The 22,500-nt window shown below is 34.2% G+C and overlaps 1 protein-coding gene across 1 annotated transcript in view; it reads left to right on the forward strand.

Annotated features, from left to right (window-relative positions):
• LOC137617396 (T-box transcription factor TBX1-like) overlaps positions 1–22,500 on the forward strand; it is a 114,766-nt gene that overhangs the window by 21,562 nt on the left and 70,704 nt on the right. Inside the window, 2 exon segments of the mRNA XM_068347421.1 lie at positions 16,583–16,653; positions 16,655–16,935. Of these exon segments, the coding sequence (XP_068203522.1) occupies positions 16,583–16,653; positions 16,655–16,935 (352 nt within the window).

The raw sequence follows: 22,500 nt of genomic DNA on the forward strand, positions 1-22,500 counted from the left end.
TACTATACTCAATTTATAGGTCAAGGAAACATGTTGGTCTTTCAATTAGTGAATTGCAATGGAAAATAGAAGATATTTTCCTTATTTACAGCTGATGTTGCCCTTGGGTAATTTTTCCTAAAGAATTTGACCTTTTGTTTAAACTCCATATTTTAAAAGATTATTATAAATGATAGAGTAAGATTAACTTTTATATCGTCTTATATTTGGGTTTTTATCACACAATGGTTAAGAAAGTAAATAATAATAATTATGCTGATATAAATCAGGCACACTATTCTATCTGTTATCTCTTCCTCTTGTTTTGTTGAAGTTTTTTATAGTTTATATAGGAAATATTTGTTTTATTGTTGTTACTGTTCTTAAAATATTTTATTTTTCCTTGTTTCCTCTCCTCACTGGGCTATTTTCAGTGTTGGGGCCCCTGGGCGTATAGCATCCTACTTTTTCAAATAGAGTTGTCCTTCCTCTTGTTTTGTTGAAGTTTTTATAGTTTGTATAGGAAATATTTGTTTTATTGCTGTTACTGTTCTTAAAATATATTTTTCCTTGTATCCTTTCCTCACTGGGCTATTTTCCCTGTTGGAGCTCCTGGGACTTTAGCATCCTGCTTTTTCAAGGAGTGTTGTAGCTTACCAAGTGATAATAATAATAAAAATAATAATAATAATAATAATAATAATAATCACCACCACTCAAAGGCAGTGTCATGTTTTGAAAATATCAATCCTTAGCTTCAGAAGGAACATCTTCAAACCTCGTAACCTTCCCGTCTTAAAATCCACTCAAAGCTTCACACGACCTGTGACAATTAAATCCAAACAAACACATCAACTTTTCCCTCAATCTTTACATCTGGATGTACTAAAACAAACCCCGAAAACCTCTTTTGGGTACAAAATGGCCCTTCAATCGTTACCGGGCATAAACTCCTTGCCAAATCTTGCCAAAATTTAGCGGCGGGTCATTTTCACTTCATTATCTTCTCGGAGGAGTCTGATTAAAAAAAACTCTTTTACGATCGAGTAACGGCTCCAAACGGCTCCAAACGACTCCGAATTTGTCTTCGAGAGCGATAAGGGATCTTATGGCGTGGCGTCGTAAAGATCTAAATTGCGCGTGGCGTGGGACTCCTTTTTAAAGAGACGTTTATTGAACTGGGTGGGATGAAGATGGAACCCAGGTATGAGTGATTATTAGTTAATTTATTTGTCAGGAAATTTGATTTAATGATGTTTATAGAAAATACAACTGGGGAAATTTAGTAAATTATTAAATGTGAAATGAAAACAAATTAAAAAAAACGTAGTCTATAAAAAAAAAACCAGCTATAATTTGGGCAAAACACAGGAATGGAAAATATTGGAATTATTTTAAAAGAAAAAAATATAGAGGTCTAGCAGCAAAATAGGCAAAATCATATATTAAGAATATATATATATATATATATATATATATATATATATATATATATATATATATATATATATATATATATATATGATGACATGATGATATATATATATATATATATATATATATATATATATATATATATATATATACTCAAAGATGAATTTAAATCAGTCTTGGTCGAATTATCAGTCAAATGCAGAATTTAAACCTTAATGAAAGTATAGGAAAAAAAGTATATAGCAACTAGAAAGTGTAGAGAAAATTTGATATTCAAAATACAATTATCAATCCAATCAGAAACCGTTATTGATAAAATCAAACATTGAAAAATTAGATATAATATCAGTCTACTACAAAATTTATAACTTAATACAAGTCTAGAAAAATATATGTAAGAACTAGGAAATATAAAGACAATGTATCATTCAAAATACAATTACCAATACAATAATAAAACATTATTGATGAAGTCAAACATGAAAAACAAGATATGATATCAGTCTCTTGCAAAATGTAAACGTAAATACAAGTCTAGATTTTTTTTTATAACAACTAGAAATTCTAAAGAAAATATACCATTCAATGTGGAATTATCAATCCAGCCATAAAAACATTATTAAGAAAAATCCAAACCTAAGGAAGATATAAGCCATCTCCCACTGACGCAATCGAAAGAACCATTAAAAGCGGTCTCTTTCAACGAAAGAAACAAGAAGAGTTTTTGGGGTTGGGGGGGGGGGGGAGGGGGTTATTGGCCATGCCCAGGTGGAGGTCAGTAGCCACTTCTGAGTTAAGGGGGGGCTAATGGGGGGGGGGGTGTTAGAAACCATGTAACAGGGGATGTCTAAAAGGAAAGATAAATACACAGATGTCAGTATTTACTCGGTGTTATTGTAAGAGCCAAGATCTCAAGTAGGGTTTTGTCGAAAGGTAAAAGAAGCTGAGGAGGAGGAGGAGGAGATGATGATGATGCTCCAAGGATTATGAGGCTTCGCGGACAGGTGTTTTTGCACATCATAAGGAAGTCTTTATCGGCGAATTTCGGGTAAACCGTTTCTTAGTATAAGGGTAAATTGTTTACACCGTGTATGTCCGTATGTAAACACCGCTTGATATTATATATATATATATATATATATATATATATATATATATATATATATATATATATATATATATATATATATATATATATATATAAACATATATATATAAAATTATATATATATAATTATATATATATATATTTATATATATATGTATATATATATATATATATATATATATATATATATATATATATATATATGGTACGTGGACATGTCGCTCTGTATTTAAAATGAATAGACAATGTCTTTTCATTCATTTGAAATTTTAAATATATATATATATATATATATATATATATATATATATATGTATATATATATGTGTGTGTGTATGTATATAGATATATATATATATATATATATATTTATATATATATATATATATATATATATATATATATATATATATATATTCATCATCATCTCTTCTGCGCCTATTGACACAAAGAGCCTCGATTAGATTTCGCCTGTCTTCTCAATCTTGAGCTTTTAAATCATTACTCCTCTATTTATCATCTATTTTCCGTTTCATAGTCCGGAGCCATGTAGGTCCTGGTCTTCTAACTCTTTTAGTACCTTGTGGAGCCCAGTTTAAAGTTTGGTGAACTAATCTGTCTAGGAGAGTGCGGAGAGTATGCCCAAACCATCTCCATTGTCCCCTCAGCATGATCTCATTCCCATATTATTGATATCATTATTATTACTTGTTAAGTTAAAACCCTAGTTGGAAAAGCAGGATGCTATAAGCCCCTGGGCCCCAACAGAGAAAGTATCCCAGTTAGGAAAGGAAAAATTAGAAAATAAAATATATTAAGAACAGTAACAGCATGAAAATAAATATTTCCTATATAAACTATAAAAACTGGAAGTGGAAGAGAAATTAGATAGAATAGTGTGCCCGAGTGTACCCTCAAACAAGAAAACTCCACCCCAAGACCATGGTACAGAGGATATGACATTACCCAAGACTAGAGAACAAAGGTTTGATTTTGCAATGTTCTTCTCTTAGAAGAGCGGCTTACCACAGGTAAAGAGTCCCTTCTACCCTTACCAAGAGGAAAGTAGCCACTGAACAATTTCAGTGCAGTAGTGAGCCCCTTGGGTGAAAAAGAATTGTTTGGTAATCTCGTTGTCAGGTGTATGAGGACAAAGGAGAATCTGTAAAGAATAGATAGACTATTCGGTGTATGTGTAGAAAAAGGGAAAGTGAACCGTAACCAGAGAGAAGAATCCAATGTAGTACTGCTGGTGCCCTGGCCAACCTACCACATATCTCTTATAAATTCGTTTCTACTCCTGTACCGTCATTTAACTTCCAATATTCTTCTGAGGGTTTTGTTCTTAAATATGCTAGATATTTTTTCGTTGTCATATCAAGACTCGTGTCCGTACAGTAACACCGATCTCGCTAAATTGATATGTAGCCGGTTTTTTGTACATAATTTCAGGCGATTTGATTTCCAAATTTTACTTAACATAGCCATTGACTGATTTTCTTTTCTCAATCTTTCATTAAACTCAAATTCTAAAGATCCTGTATCAGAAATCATAGTTTCTAAATATTTAAATGATTCCACCTCATTAATCGTTTCTCTTTCCAATGATATTTTATCTTCCATTGCATATTTCGTTTTCATTTTCTCTGTCTTTCTTCTATTTATCTGGAGTCCAACCTCATGTGTTATTTCATGCATTCTGATAAGCAAGCTTTGCAAGTCCTGCAGTGTTCTGCTAATAAGGACAGCGTCATCAGCATACACTAGGTCAGCTAATTTCCTGTTACCAATCTAGTCCAATCCGTCTCCACCATCCCCAACTGTTCGATGGATCACAAAATCCATGAGGAAGATGAACAACATAGGTGACAACACATTCCCTTGTAGTACTTCACTGTTCACTGGAAATTCATCTGATAGGACTCCACTAACATTAACTTTGAGTGTGTGTATGTATTTAAGATTTAAACATTGTATTTTGTATCATGTTAATGATACCCGTTTTATGTTTTTAATGCTGGTTAAAACATATATATGGGATGATTACTTCCTTATCCTAGACGTTTATTTAAAAGAGGTAACCTTTCGGAGAACCCGCCACCCGGCCCAGAAATTGCCTCCTATTGGCATAGAAACAATCAAAATTCTCTCTCTCTCTCTCTCTCTCTCTCTCTCTCTCTCTCTCTCTCTCTCTCTCTCTCACACACACACACACACACACACAAATATATGGGCAATCATACTTTTGCTTCACATTATAATTCCCGAACGACACTCCATCGAAATGCTGGAGATACTACTATTCGTAATGCGAGAACACAGACTCGGGCGAACAGAAGACGACCATAAATCTCACTTCCAGGTTTGCTCGTGTTTACAAATCTTCCGTTGAAAATAGAACGCACCATCGACAGATGACGTCAGACTTTGGCTCGCGTCCTGCGAAAGATCCGAAGAATAAACACATTGGCTTATACGATTATGTAAATCAGGAAAGAAACGAGTTTTTCTTTTTATGGGATCGGTGGTTTTGAGCTGTTGATGCTGGGGGAAAACAAGTTACGGAAATGCGAAAAATTGGTACGAGTTTTTGTGGTCGTGTAATGTGATACGAAAGAAAGGTTTGATATGATTTTATTTCATGCGTGCCAACGTAAAGCACAGTAGATTTGCTAATTGATAGTGCTTGCATTTGACAAAATAAGCAGATTTATTACCACTTTCGCTGTCTTGGGTTTATGGAGATCATATACTATGAGTTAACGCAAAATCTACTGTAGGTAACGAAAGTCTCTCTCTCTCTCTCTCTCTCTCTCTCTCTCTCTCTCTCTCTCTCTCTCTCTCTCTCTCTCTCTCTCTCTCTCTCATGTTTTTATAATAGGCCTACAGTAAACTTAACTTTAACGATGACTGAAATATGCGAAAATTATATGCAAAAATCAGCTTTGAGTTTTTCTTTCTTTCCCATCCGAATTTTCGCAAATTCTTACGGAATCACAAAAAAAAAGAAAAAAAAAATGCGCTCTCCTGATAGTCCTACAGTAAACTTAACTCTAACGATGAAGTAAATATGCGAAAACTTTATTCAAAATCAAAGAAAAAACTCAGCTTCGATATCTTCCTTCTTTCCCATCTTAATTATCGCCAATATCTGCGAAAACATGAAGCGAAAAAATGCAAAAAAAATTGTGTTCTTATAGTCCTGCAGTAAACTTAACTATATAACGATTAAGGAAATATGCGAAAAGTATATGCAAAATAAAAAAAAAAAGGAATTCAGCTTCGAGATGTTCTTTTTTTTCCATATCTTAATTTTCGCCAATTCTTGCGAAAACACTAAGCGAAAAAAAAAATGCGATGTTTTTGTTTCATTAAGCGAACCTCTGCGAATAGATTCTGTTCATCGTTGGTGTGGAAAGACAGGAGATGGCGTATATTAAGGCTAGACAGACTGACAGCAGACAGACAGACAGACAGGCATGCGTACGGTCGTTGATTGCACAAACAGTAGAATTCTAATGAGGAATTTCCCTATTGTGATTTTATTTATTTTTTTAGTTTTTTTTTTTTGGATTTCAAAGGTTTTGATTAGTATAACCTTTATAAATAAATGTATTTATTTAATAACTCAAAATATTTTAATTATATATTTATTTATTTTTTGTATTTTCTGTATACGTATTTATATGCATGTATAACCTTTCTAAAGTCATTTATTTATTCAATAATTCATAAGATATTGTGTTTTGTATTTTTGTATTTTCTGCATATTTATTAATTTGCATTTATCACTTACTGAATGGGGATACCTTGAGCGCTTGTGTATCACCATGATCGACAAAGCTGCACTAGTCAGGGCCACCCATACTAGGTTGGTTCTCTATGAGCGATCTGACGAAAATCTACCAACACCCAACCTCATTTGACTGGCCAAATCCCAGACAGAAATTGTCATGTCTTGAGACCTTTGCCCTGCAGTGGACTAGAAACGGCTGTATTTGTCGTTGTTATTGATGTATTTTCGGTGTATATTTGTACTGTTATTTTCGGTGTATATTTGCGCTGTTATTTTCGGTGTAAATTTACATTCATATTTTCGGTATGTTACCGCTCTTATTTTCGGTGTATATTTGCGCTCTTATTTTCGGTGTATGTTAGCGCTCTTATTTCCGGTGGATATTTGCGCTCTTATTTTCGGTGTATGTTAGCGCTCTTATTTTCGGTGTATATTTGCGCTGTTATTTTCGGTGTATGTTAGCGCTGTTATTTTCGGTGTATATTAGCGCTCTTATTTTCGGTGTATATTTGTGCTCTTATTTTCGGTGTATATTTGCGCTCTTATTTTCGGTGTATATTTGCGCTCTTATTTTCGCTTCAACCATCGCTTTTCTTTCCCTAATATACAGAATTCTACACAGATTTATTTTTCCACTGATGGCTATAGCCTTCCCATATCTGGGAGGCGACAGGCAGTACTTATTGGTCATTGCAGCAATCGTTTTCAAAATTTTACTTCATTGTGTAGTACTGAAGCGTGGAATGTCTTCACAGGTCCCAACACTGAGCTATATAGCCCTACTTCATAAATTCAATCCAATCTTTGGAGCGGGATCTGTCACGTCCTTCAAATTGGTAATTCAAATTTGATCTGCAAATTTATTTGTCAAATTTGTCCGTCTAATGTGATCTTCAAAATTGTCCTTCAAATTTGTTCTTCAAAATTGTCTTTCAAATTTGTTCTTCAAAATTGTCTTTCAAATTTGATCTGCAAATTTGTTTTTCCAATTTGTCCGTCTAATGTGATCTTCAAAATTGTCCTTCAAATTTGTCCTTAAAATTTGTCCTTGGAAATTTTACCTCAAAATTGTCCATGAAAATTTACCTTCAAATTTAACCTTCAAAACTTTATTTCAAATTTGCTCGTCAAAAGTGTCCAAAATTTTCCTTCGAATTGGCTTTTAACACCGTCTATATATAATCAGAAATAAAGTGAAAGATGATAATGAGGTACTGAACACGAACAAAACGAATCGGATTTTTTTTCACGTACATGAGATCAAGTAAATTACTCTTATTTAGGACACATAATTTATTGACAATGTTCATTAGCAGCACGTCGATCTTTCCAATAAAAACTGCGCCACTCACCTCCATCTTGCCTACATTTCCGCTATTTCATGATATTAAAGCTATTCTGTTTTGATCAGAAGTTCAAAATGGGTTGGGTGTAATATTTCTTTTAATATCTTTGAGTAGGTTCAAGTCAAACTACGTAAAGGCAAAATAAGTTTCTTTTGTTAATTCCTTCTTCAGGTATCTGGTTTTGTAGTTGTAATTATATTTAGATAGAATGTGAGAAGTTTTAGTCAATTAAATGGTAATAGTATATGGTATGTATGTATATAGCAACTTCGTCATCAGCCGTTGATAGTCCACTGCAAAACAAAAGGCCTCAGACATGTCCTTCCACTCTTGTCTGTTTATGGTCTTTTAATATATATATATATATATATATATATATATATATATATATATATATATATATATATATATATATATATGTGTGTGTATGTGTGTGTGTATATATATATATGTGTGTGTGTAATTATGTATGTATGTCTTGTCTTATGAGGTGAAGTGACTAAGGTTCAAATATGTACAGTATATTATAAGTGTGTATATACACATATACTTAGATATATATGTATTCATATACGAATGCATGTTTGAACCTTAGATACTACACCTCATAAGCAGAGACTTGTCAGACAGATTGAAAAATTCAGACTAATCGAAAGAATTCATCGCAAGGTCGAAGCATTCACTTAACCAGACATCAATGGTATCAAATTCAGATCTTCCAAAGCATCAAAATAATATCAGCCTCAAAAAATAACAAATCTTCGTAATACAACCAAGTGCTGAAGGATAGAAATTTATTCTGTAAATTATACCTCGAGATATCACATATCAAAGGTGGCTATACTGAGTCTTTATTTTTTTAACTGTAGGCTCTCTTTTGACTGTGACTGTAGGGTCCTTTTTAACTGTAGGCTCTCTTTTGACTGTAGGGTCTCATTTGACTGTGACTGTAGGGTCCTTTACTGTAGGCTCTCTTTTGACTGTAGGCTCTCATTTGATTGTGACTGTAGGATCCTTTTTAACTGTAGACTCTCTTTTGACTGTAGAGTCTCATTTGACTGTGACTGTAGGGTCCTTTTTAATTGTAGGCTCTCTTTTGACTGTAGGCTCTCATTTGACTATGACTGTTGGGTCCTTTTTAATTGTAGGCTCTCTTTTGACTGTAGAGTCTCATTTGACTATGACTGTTGGGTCCTTTTTAATTGTAGACTCTCTTTTGACTGTAGGCTCTCATTTGGCTGACTGTAGGGTCCTTTTTAACTGTAGGCTCTCTTTTGACTGTAGGCTCTCATTTGACTGTGACTGTAGGGTCCTTTTTAGCTGTAGACTCTCTTTTGACTGTAGAGTCTCATTTTACTGTGACTGTAGGCTCTCTTTTGACTGTAAGCTCTCATTTGACTAGGCTCTCTTCTAACTGAAGGTTCTCTTATGATTGTAGGCTCTCATTTGACTCTAGTCTCTCATTTGACTGTAGGCTCTCTTTTGACTGTATGTTCTCTTTTGACTGTATGTTCTCTTTTGACTGTAGGCTCTCATTTGACTGAAGACTTTCTTTTGAATGTAGGCTCTCATTTGACTGAAGACTTACTTTTGATTGTACTCTCATTTGACTGTAGGCTCTCATTTGACTGTAGGCTCTCATTTGACTGTAGGTTTTTTTTTTTACTATAGGCTAACTTTTGAATGAAGGCTCTCATTGACTGTAAGCTCTCTTTTGACTAGGATCTTATTTGACAGTAGGCTTTCTTTTTAACTGCAGGCTTTCATTTGACCCCGACTCCAACGATCTCTTTCGAAATCGCCTGGAACTGTCAGCAGCCAATTCCTCCTTGTTTGTTTGCGGACGGTGCTTGGATAAATTTATACAGTATTCTCTGTTGGATGCTGCTGCTAATTGCAATGTATCCATTTCGTCTCTGGTGTTTGCAAACTTTTGCTCCTTTCATCGGCTCATCAGTAAACACTCAAGGCGGAGGCTCTCTCGGGACCGCTATGAGATACGCTGGGAAATGCTTGTTTAAATTTTATAGTACACTGTTAAAAATTTGCTGTAAATCCCGTAAAAAGTACTAGTTAATGTTCCTAGGCATTTGCCGTTTTAAAAACAGATGCATTGACGTTAAGGAGTGATATTACGGTCACCAACCCGTAAAAGATTTTATAGTACACTGTTAAAGATTTGCTGTAAATCCCGTAAAAATACTAGCTAATGTTCCCAGGCATTTGGCGTTTTAAAAACAGATGTATTGACGTTAAGGAGTGATATTACGGTCACCAACCCGTAAAAGATAATAACAAAATAGGGTAAAAATTACGGTTGCCTGTATTTTACTGAAATGCGGATGAGAACACTATATTTTTACAGAGAATTTCCAGTTAAAATTAGTTTTTTAACAGTGTAGGTTTTCCTCAGATCCGGACGCTTGCCAAAGAAACTTAGTGTAAGACATTTGATAAAAGAAAAATATTAGCAGAGGTCTTTCTTAAATCGTAGAGAAACCTCATTATATATCCGCCTCATGTAGCAATTATAGCATCATTTACTTCTAATTATCTTGTAGTCTACAACACTATTATTTCAGGACTGTTCTGGTTTTCCTAAATAAACCGGTTTAGAAACATTCTACCATTTTATTAATCAATATTTTCCAATTCTTACTACACATCCAACTCCCTTCCAATGCCACAGTAAAAAAGTTAGCTTGTCCTAATCCTGTATACGTTTATCAAAGATTATTGTAGATCATTGTTTACTGTTTAATTTCTGTAGCAAATTGATTGTAACTGAATCAAAGCCACGGTGCATAACTAGCTGATTGGTCTGATATGATATGGAAGGATACTATTGTCATTCCTAACACATAATACGCCATCCACGCTAATAGCAACCGTACTTATAATACCAGCTAGTTGGACAAGCAGGATGCTATAAGCCCAAGGGCTCCAGCACTAGAAAAGTGAGGAAAGGAAAAAAAGGAAATTGACAGAATCGTGTACCTGAGTGTACCCTCAGACAAGAGAACGCTAATCCAAGACAGTGGAACACTTTGGTACAGAGGCTATGATACTACCCAAACTAGAGAACAATGATTTAATTTATGAGTGTCCTTCTAGAAGAGCTCCTTACCACAGGTAAAGTTTCTTCTACCCTTACCAAGTCGAAAGTAGACATTGAACAATTACTGCGCAGTAGTTAACCCCTTGAGTAAGGAATTGTTGGGTTACCTTAGTTTTGTCTGGTTTATGAGGAAAAACGAGAATGTGTAAAGAATAGGCAAGACTATTCAGTGTATGTGTAGGCAACGAAAAAAGGAGCCGTAACCAGAGTGGCCCAATGTTGTACTTTCTGGCCAGTCAAAATACCCAATAACTAGCGGTAGTATCTCAACGAGTGACTGGTGCCTTGGGCAACCTACTTACCTATAAACAGGAACATATGTATAGTAGAAGTTGTAATTTTTTGGTAGCAGTTTCAGGAGGTATTGCAAATAGTTGCACTGGTTGTTTCAAGAAGAACAATAGAAACCGTGATTATCTCAGAAGTAACATCAGCAGCAATATGTTTTGCAGTAGTAATAGGAGCAGCAACAGATATAGCAGTAATATTAGAAGTAACTATTGTAGTGTTTCAATAGCAGTAGGCCGTAAAAGGAACAGCAGTAGAAACAACAGAAGCATCAGAAGCAATAGTAACGCAAGAACAAGAAAAAAAAAAAATTGCAATAGTAGCAACACCAGTTAAGGTTTTAAACATTTTTATGGTCGCTTATGAATGACAGAGGAAAATGAGAAGTCAATGCCCTGGAAACTGATCATGAATACATGTGATTAGCGCCCAAGCCCCCTCTCCCTCAGGCTAGCACCAGGGAGGGCCAAGGAATGGCTGTTGAACACGTAGAGGTAGAACCTACAGTATAGTCCAAGGTCTATAGATTAAGGCTATAGACCTTGGTATAGTCTCCCTAGCTCAAGAGGATGATGAGGTTACAGACACCACTAGAAACTCGATCTTAAGCAAATCTCGAAGCCCCTTCCAGCAATTTGTCAGGCAAGGACGTTTCCAATAATAAAGGAGCAATTGCAATACAGTAGTATCAGTTACTATCACAAGTATATCGGATTCCCCTGGGGGAAATACGGCCATCAATGCACAGATTATTCTCCAAGAGCTCCTGATAGCTTATCCACTCCAATTATAAGACCGCCTTGACCTGACCATATGAATCCAGCCTTCATACAGGTCATGTGGGTCCTCGTGGGCCAATCAACCTTTAAAAGCAGGCCACTTGAGTATGAAGCAGTAGCCGCTAATGACCGCGGATAGAAAATCCTTGTTTGTACGACGTAAGTGGATGGAAATTACGCCTTTGATTGGAGGAACGTTGTCAGAGGGGGATACTTTTTCTATGCAAACACCGTCTTGAACGGTGTCTACTTTATTTGGGGGTGATGTGTGTCAGTATTTGACCTCTCTCTCTCTCTCTCTCTCTCTCTCTCTCTCTCTCTCTCTCTCTCTCTCTCTCTCTCTCTCTCTCTCTCTCTTTATATATATGTATGTATATATATACTATATATATATATATATAATATATATATATATATATATATATATATATATATATATATATATATATATATATAATCTGTATATATATAGACACATACATACATTTATCCACATATATGTACATGATTGCATATACTATATATATATATATATATATATATATATATATATATATATATATATATATAATCATATATATACATATATCTATGATATATATATAATCATATATATACATATATATATATATATATATATATATATGTATATATATGATTATATATATATCATATATATATATATATATATATATATATATATATATATATATATATATATATATATATATATATATATATATATATATATATATATATATATTTAGAAATAAGCCGTAAATATCCTTTATTATCGAATCCACTTTGCCATGGGATCTCATACCCATAGAGACATACCTTTAACGATAAACATTTACAGTATGCCCGGCCAAGGACTCGAACCATGACCGATAAAGATAAGGATAAACATTATACTATTTAGACAGGATTAAATGCAGCAGAGTCTGAATCAGATTTTATCTCTCTCTTCAGCCGAGTGCTGTAAATAGTATCATGTTTATCCTTATTTCTATGGGTCATAGGTTCGAGTCCTTGGACGGGCAGAAACATTTACCTTTAAATAAATGTCGCCATTATGATGAGGTCACATGATTGCGAATTTGATATTAAATGGTATTTGTGGCGTATTTGAATATACTGTGTGTGTATATATATATATATATATATATATATATATATATATATATATATATATATATATATATATATCAAATAAGCCATATATTTTAATACATTAAAGTCGGGATTCTCTTACCGACCTCGGGATCAGTGCCCCAGGCGAAATCACTCAAAGACTATAGCATCTGACTGACCAGGTTTCGAACCCTGGTCCTGGATACTTGTATTGCAGTGACACTACCACTTAGCCACTTTCTTCGTGGCTAAGTGGTAGTGTCACTGTCATACAAGTATCCAGGACCAGGGTTCGAAACCCGGTCGGTCAGATGCTATAGTCTTAGAGTGATTTCGCCTGGGGCTCTGATCCCGAGGTCGGTAAGAGAATCCAGACTTTAATGTATTAAAATATATGTCTTATTTGAAATATGAAAAACACGTTTAAATGCGCAAAATTCATCATATTATATATATATATATATATATATATATATATATATATATAAGGTGTGTGGGGTCGTGTTTGGATTTCTATGTCTGTAAATAAGTTTGCGTGGTTAGAATTAGCCATGGTTTATTCTATGCAATCCATCTACTTGCTAAATTAGTTTCCAAATAAAAAAAAAACCCACAACTGAATCATAATTCATATTCATCTGATTTATTCAACTCATATTTTTCTTATTCATTTAGTCACCAAACTTCGTATTCAACAGATTTATTATTATTTTTTCTTAGGTTTTCCTAGAATTGATATCCCAAGTAGACCTAAATGATTTGATTAAATAACTGAACAATTTAATTTTCTCACAAAATAAATTTTATTTTCTCAATTAATTTACATAAATTTCCCAATATAAAGTTTATTTTCTCAATTAACATATTTAAATTTCCCGCGTGAACTAATTTAATTTTCTCCTATCTGATTTCATTTTCCCTCCTAACTGATTTCATTTTCTCTCGTAAGTGATTTAATTTTCCCTTCTATCCAATTTAATTTTCTCTCCTATGCCTTCCCTTTCCTTAGTGAGTGATTCATTTCCCCGCTATCTGAAATTATTTTTCCCTATCTGATTTAATTTACCCTCGTAAGTGATTTCATTTTTCGTCCCCTCTGATTTCATTTTCCCTAGTTAGTGATTTCCTTTTCCATCGTAATTGATTTAATTTTACGCCCCCATCTGATTTAACTTTCCCTATAACTGACTTAATTTTCTCTCGTAAGGGATTTAATTATCTTTCCTATCAGATTTAATTTTCCCTAGTAAGTGATTTTCATTTCCATCGTAAGTGATTTCATTTTCCTTCCTATCTGATTTCATTTTCCCTAGTGAGTGATTTCCTTTTCTATCGTAAGCGATTTAATTTTCCCTCCTATCTGATTTAATTTTCCCTCTTAGGTGATTTCATATTCCCACTATTAATTTTCCCTGGGGGTATCACGGCGAGGCTACGGCCTGCGTAACATCTGTCAACTGCAATTGAGAGATTTATTTTCTCTATCGCTCTTCAAGAAGCCAAGGGAAAATCAGGTTGCGTTAAGATCAACACGAGGGAAGTTTGCAACGTTTTCCCGGTGCAAAAGAAAGTGAAGAGTTTCTTCTTTGATCGTTATTTGTTAAGAAACAAACATTTCGTTGTTGTCCTGTGTTGGTGTTGGGAATTCTGGCCTATACAGCAATGCACCTTAGAGAGAGAGAGAGAGAGAGAGAGAGAGAGAGAGAGAGAGAGAGAGAGAGAGACTTTGGGGAATAAAAGAAACTTGATAGAGAAAATGGTGGGAGAGTTTTTTACTGTAAGAGAGAAAGAAAAAGATTTTGAATAATGAAGAGCGAAAAGTCTGAGAGAGAGAGAGAGAGAGAGAGAGAGAGAGAGAGAGAGAGAGAGAGAGAGAGAGAGAGAGATTTTGATATCAAATAAGATAGTTGGTTTGTAAAATATCTTGCATAGCTAATTAGGAACTTAAGAGAGAGAGAGAGAGAGAGAGAGAGAGAGAGAGAGAGAGAGAGAGAGAGGAGAGAGAGAGAGAGAGAGGAGAGAGAGAGAGAGAGAGATTAGTAAGGAATTTTGAGGGATAAAATAAAGACTATTTTGATGGTGAAAAGTTGAGAGAGGAGAGAGAGAGAGAGAGAGAGAGAGAGAGAGAGAGAGAGAGAGAGAGAGAGAGAGAGATTTTGATATCAAATAAGGTATTTGGGTTGTAAAATATCTTGCATAGCTAATTAGGAACTTAATTTCTTGATAAGTAGAGCTCTTTGGGTGGCAAATGAAGTCTTTATTTTAAGGATAGTTCCTTGGAAGGAAAATGAAGAACTTTATTTTTGGGATGTACGATTAAGACGAGAGAGAGAGAGAGAGAGAGAGAGAGAGAGAGAGAGAGAGAGAGAGAGAGAGAGAGAGAACAAAGATTGGTATCAAATAAGACATTTTAATAGAGCTCCATTTCCCTAGACGAAAAGACGAACAAAATCTACATCTCGTAAACAGGATGAAAAAAAAAATGTTTCAAACAGTTCTGTGCTGGACAGTGACAAATTGTATGAATCACGGGACGTTGATCTGAAGTGATTGGTTGCACATGCAACGCTGACTTAGTGAGAAAGACTTTGCTGTTGATGGTCATGGACAGCGGGAAACAATTGCAAGGTTTTCTCTCGAAGAGTAACCTTGGGATTGTTATGACAATAATTTTTATATGCAACAACAGTTTTTTTTTTTTTTTTTTTTTTTTTGTCTGGTGCTCTAGTGCGTGTGTATGATGACGTACTTGCACGTACTTATGCGTGCATGCGATTAGTATGTTATACGTAAACACACTTTCGCTAATATACTGTATATATATAATATATATATATATATATATATATATATATATATATATATATATATATATGTATATATATATATATATATGTATATATATATAGATATATATATGTATGTATATATATATATATATATATATATATATATATATATATATACACTGATTAGATCTGTATGTATATGGTCGTTTGCCCATACAACACGTATATATATGTTTAATGTATTTATATGTATATATACATATACATATTTATTTGTACATATGTAAATAAATATACACAGGCTACATATGAATATGTATGCACTTATTTGACCTGTATGTATATGCTCGCATGCACATACATGCACACACATATATATGATGTATAAATACATATACATATTTATTTGTATATATGTAAATAAATATACATAGGCTATATATGAATACATGCTATTTTTGAAATTCGTCTGCCATATATTACTAAAATTCCATCATGTGATTTGGTACCTGATAATAATAGATTGACCCTTTCTGAGTGGAGATACCTTAACGTGGTGAAAGTTTGTGTATTGCCATGATCAGCAAAGCTGTACTAGTCAGGGCCACCCGTACTAGGTTGGTTTGCTGTGAGCACTTGACTAGCTTGGTGATGGAAACTGGTCAAACCGCAGACGTAAATGACATGTCTGAGGCCTTTGTCCTGCAGTGGACTAGAAAAGGCTGCATTTGTTGTTGTTGTTGTATTAATTGTTACGTCGTAAATAAAACTAACAAGGCACTTAACAACCTATTTCTTTTGACCCCAACAGCCTGTTTGCTAGCAGCGGGCAAAGGACGAGAAGACTACTACCCTTCTCACCTGTCATCATGCCCCCCCTCCCCATGCGGCCCTGCAGAAGGAGCAGCGGATTCCCTCTCCCCATTCTCCCCTCAAGGAGCAGAAGGAGGAGCCCATGAACATTGGCAGCAGCAATGACAAGACGTCTCAACAGCAACAACAGCAGCAACAGCAACTCCAGCAGCAGCATCAGCTGCAGCAAGATAGTCAGAAGAAACCCGTCCATGCCAAGCTGATCAGTGTCACCGCCAGCTTGGAGATGAAAGCTCTTTGGGATGAGTTTAATGAACTGGGCACTGAGATGATCGTCACTAAGGCTGGAAGGTAAGGAGGTTTTTTTTTTTTTAATTTAAAATTTAAAATTTGAAAATTTAGTACCTTTAGTTCGGTGTAGATCTAGAATAAAGAATGTAATTTCCTTGGATAGCAAATGAACTGATGGCGGTAAGGAATTTTTTTTTCTTTTTTTTTTTTTTTGAGGGATAAATTTTTTTTTCTATCTTGATTGGGTAAATAAATTTACAGTGAGGGTATATAAAGTACTTAAGTTTGGTATGGGATATTTTCCTTGGCAAATAAAGAACTTTATTTTTGAGTAAAGTTCCCTTGGATAGAAAATGAAAGACCATATTGGTTTTAAGGTAGAGTTCATTGAGGGGAGAAGTGAAGTACTTTATTTTTAGGGAGGTAAAGTTCAATGGATAGATAACTCAAAACTAGTATTTTTTCGGGTTTGTAAAATTCCTTGCTTAGGAAATAAAGTAATTTATTATTTAGAAGGTAAGGCTCCTTGGAAGGAAAATGAAGGACTTTATTTTGGGGATAGTAAAGTTCTCTGGATGGAAGTACTAGTCTTTGTTTGTGGAGGTTAAGTCTCGCTGGTAGCAAATGAAAGAATTTATTTTTTAGAGGGTAAGTTCCATGGATGGTGAATAAATTACTCCTATTTGTTAAGCAAACTTCCATTAGTAGTAAAGAAGCAACTTTATTTTTTTTAAAGTTCATTATTTAACAAAAAAAAAAGAAGAAAGAAAATGTTTCCTTTTTTTTTTTTATTTTTTTTTTTTTTTTTTTGTTAGTTAGATAAAGTTCTATGGGAAGTAAATATAGGATTTTATTTTTGGGAGGTAAAGTTTTCTGGATAGCAAAACGAAAAGCATGTAAATTTGGCGAGATATTTTCTTTGAAGTGGATTTAATAAATATTTTTTTTTTGTGGGGGGGGGGAGGTTGCGCTGGGGTTATTCCATGAAATGAATATTACATTTTTGGGGGAGTAATTTTGAAAAAAAAATCATGTATTTCCATTTGGTTTTTAGAAGGTATCTTTAATTACCAGGTAAATAAATGTACATTATCTTATTCTTAGAAGTAGGTGAAATACTTTTTACCTATTATACCCTTCTTTTTTTTTGGGGGGGGGGGGTTATTGCAGGATTTTCCGTTTAATTCTAATAAAGTGCTTCCTTAGATTTTAGGGTGGGCAAATAAAGTACGTGAATAGTTTTATCTTTATTTTTTATTGGGAAGAAAATATAGGACTTAATAGATATTTGGGATGTAAGGTACCAGGAAGAAATAGCGCTTGAGGCCATTTTACATAAAAATGGGAATTTAGTCTTGAAAAAAGGATAACTGTAAATGCTGGAACTCCGATATCCAAACTCTGGAAGCCCTTTTACACAAAAAAATTGAACGCAATTCTTAAAATAAAAAACATGAACTCAATCTATGAAAAAAAAACTCAATTTTTCATAAAAAAAAAAATTTACTAAATTTTTTAAAACAATTTAATCGACTTTTTTTTTTTTAAAGTACTCATTTTTTTAAACAAATAAAGATTAGACTTTTTTTCAAAAGGGTACATCCGAATACGTTCATTATTTTTTCCCATTTTTGCGAAGTTGCGTCCACATATTTGCGAAAAATATTAATTTCTCTTAGAAGGAAATAAACATTATCCTTTTTTCTTGCGATCTGAAGGCCACTTTGTTTGTACTTTACTACGACAACACTTTTACAGTCTTTTTGTAGGTAGTAGGTTGGCTAGGGCACCAGCCGCCCGTTGAGATACTACCGCTAGAGAGTTATGGGGTCCTTTGACTGGCCAGACAGTACTACATTCGATCCTTCTCTTTGGTTACGGTTCTTTCCCTTTGCCTACACATACACCGAATAGTCTGGCCTATTCTTGAAAGATTCTCCTCTGTCCTCATACACCTGGCAACACTGAGATTACCAAACAACTGCACTGCAATTGCTCAGTAGCTACCTTCCTTTTGGGTAAGGGTAGAATAGACTCTTTAGCTATGGTAAGCAGCTCTTCTAAGAGAAGGACACTCCAAAATCAAACCGTTGTTCTCTAGTCTTGGGTAGTTCCATAGCCTCTGTACCATGGTCTTCCACTGTCTTGGGTTAAAGTTCTCTTGCTTGAGGGTACAATCGGCCACACTATTCCATCTAATTTCTCATCCTCTTGTTTTGTTAAATTATTCATAGTTTATATAGGAATTATTTATTTCAATGTTACTGTCCTTGAAATATTTTATTTTTCCTTGTTTCCTTTCCTTAGTGGGCTATTTTCCCTTTTGGGGCCCCTGGGCTTATAGCATTCTGCTTTTTCAACTAGGGATGTAGCTTAGCAATTAATGATAATAATAATAATAAAAATTAAAACTATTTTATGTTTCAATCTGAATTTGTTTTTACATAGTAAATTTGATCTTTTATTTTACTATGAAGCATGGAACAGTTCTTTTTTATTTATATTTTCTTGTGAAGCCAAGAACAATATTATTACAACTTTGTCAAATGAGAATATTTCTTTTCCTTTTCTTTTATACTTTTATAATTTTCCAATTTTCAGTTCCTAGATATTTTACTTTTTTCCTGTGGAAACTTTAAATCATTCATTCATTCATTCCTGTGGAAATGAGAGCAAATTGCCTATTTTTTCATTCCAGTAAAATATTTTGTAAGAGGTTTTCATATTTATTTATTTACTAATTTGTTTATTTCTTTGTATATTTATTTATGCTGCTAACAACAGTTTTGTTTCTGCTTTTTCTATGTTGCAAGACCTCATGATGTAGTTTTTTTTTTTTTATCAATCTACGTGACTGGTCCATAGAGTCATAGAGGATCAAGTAGACTCATATTTAATAAATATTTATAAATTTTCTTTATGAACAGTTTTTTTTCCTCTACACAGCTTTTTCTATGTTGCAAGACTTCGTGGTCTAGGTTTTTTTTTTTTTTTTTTTTTTTTTTTTTTTTTTTTTTTATCAATCTACGCAACTGATCCTTAGATTCTAAGAGGATCAAGTAGACTCATATTTAATACATATTTATAAGTTTTTCTTTATATATCTACAGTTTTTCCTGCTTTTTCTATGTTGCAAGACCTCGTGGTCTATTTTTTTTTATCAATCTACATGACTGATCCTTAGACGTCTTCGAAGACCAAGTAAACAGAAGCATCCACTTTATATTCACCTGATACCTGAGGACGAGGTCTTTTGAAGCCGACGACAGACGACCGTCACATTTGAAGTAGAAGGAAAAATATTCTGAAGATTCATTTAACGCGCGAGTGGGACTGGCGGTGGCTCTCATATCGCTCTAATTAATGGTGTTGCTCCGAACAACGCAGGGGTCTCATTCAGAGCTTCGAATATCTCGTCGCCTTATCTAGTTCCCTCTCCCTCCTTCTCGTTGTTTCTCGTGTCTTTAAATTCGAGCCTTTTCGTACTTCAGATTTCGATGTCTTCATGCACCCTCGTACCCTTTAATTAATGATGCTTCGCTGGACAACGTCGGGGTTTCATGAAACTCCGAAGTTTACCCGAACCTTTGTTTGTTCGAAGCTTCGGATTTCTCGCTTGTAGTCAGCTGTCTTACACTTCTGATGACTAGATGACTTGGGTGGTCGCGTTATATATGGATGTATGTATGGTTGGATGGAAGGAGGGGGAGGGGCGTTGTTAAATAGAGGCAAATAACTGGATTATTCATAGCTTTCTTTATGGATGGTTCGTTCGATTTCGGATCTGTCGGCCTCCGAAGTGTTCCGAAGAAGATGGCGTTAGCGATTTGAGATGACAAGGTGAGTGGGTGGAAGAACTGTTTATTATAAATGAGATTAAATTCCTTATTGTGGTTGGACAATTGTGTGTGTGTGTGTGTGTGTGTGTGAGAGAGAGAGAGAGAGAGAGAGAGAGAGAGAGAGAGAGATTCTCTCTCTCTCTCTCTCTCTCTCTCTCTCTCTCTCTCTCTCTCTCTCTCTCTCTCTCTCTCATTGAAAATTCAACATCAAGAACACCGGACGATATTCAAAATCCCTCTCTCTCTCTCTCTCTCTCTCTCTCTCTCTCTCTCTCTCTCTCTCTCTCTCTCTCTCTCTCTCTCTCTCTCTCTCTCTCTCTCTCTTTATATATATATATATATATATATATATATATATATATATACGTCTGTCATTGAAAATTCAACATCAATAACACCAAATGATATTCTCTCTCTCTCTCTCTCTCTCTCTCTCTCTCTCTCTCTCTCTCTCTCTCTCTCTCTCTCTCTCTTATCAACAGAAACAGCTTTGATGAAATTAACTGATGAAATTTATAAAAATATTGATAGAAAAAAAGTTTCCATATTAATTTTATGTGACCTATCAAAGGCATTTGATAGTGTCAACCATGATGAATTGTGTAAATCTCTTAAGGAACATTACATTGATACGTTCTGGTTTCAGGATTACTTGAAGGATAGAAGTCAGGTAGTTAGATTAGGAGACGTAAATTCTTGCATTGAAAAGGTTGAATTTGGAGTCCCACAGGGATCTGTCCTAGGTCCAATTCTGTTTTTAGTCCACGTTAATGACATGATTAAATACATAGAAAACTGCTTGCTAATTCAATACGCTGATGACACCCAAGTTCTTTTGGCTGATCAAATAGAAAATTTAGATGGCTTGATAAAAAGGGCTGAACTAATATTGCTCAAAATTAAGAAATATTTTCTAAGAAAAGGGCTATTATTAAATGCCACTAAAACACAGTGCATGTTTGTGGGTAGCTCACAGTATATTAGCAAAATTCCAAATGACATTATAATAAAATGCGATGGTGATGAAGTAAAGATAAGTCAACATGTGAAAAATCTAGGTCTACACATGGACAGGTACATGACATTCAGTACTCACATTGACGAGCTGAGTAGAAAAGTTAGTGGCATTCTAATGTATTTAAGTAGAGTAAAAGATTACTTTGATGATACTACTCGAGCTTTTATTGTGGAAAGTCTGGTCTTGAGTGTAATAAACTACTGTATTAAGATATGGGGGTCTACTAATGATATGCACATGGAAAAAGCTCAAAAAATCCAAAACTTTGCTGGTAGAGTAGCCGTTATTGGGGTGAAAAAACACGATCACATCACCCCAACCCTCCAGCAATTAAAGTGGATAAAATTAAAAGAAAAGTGTATGTACGATGTTTGTGTTTTTGTTTTTAAAAGTTTGAGAAAAGAATATCCCAACTGACTATACACATTTCCTACAGTTGGTAATTGTAGGAATGCATTAACCAGACAGAATGAAAATCTATTTGTAGACAGCTATCGAACTGATTTGGGTTCACGCTCAATGGCAATAAGGGGCCCAGCTTGCTGGAATAAACTACCTCTGGAAATAAGAAAATGTATAAATGTTAGTTCTGATTCATTCAAAAAGAAACTTAAGCAATATTTTTAAAATTTTACTTGAATGTATATATATCCTAAATTTTTACAATCCAATTATTGTGAATTTTATGTAAATAATGTATATTGTTATGTAACAGAATAACCATTTTATAATGGAATAAAGGTTTTTGACTTTGACTTTGACTTTTGA

The sequence above is a fragment of the Palaemon carinicauda genome, chromosome 23, assembly GCF_036898095.1.
Source record: "Palaemon carinicauda isolate YSFRI2023 chromosome 23, ASM3689809v2, whole genome shotgun sequence".
Taxonomy (NCBI): Eukaryota; Metazoa; Arthropoda; class Malacostraca; order Decapoda; family Palaemonidae; genus Palaemon; species Palaemon carinicauda.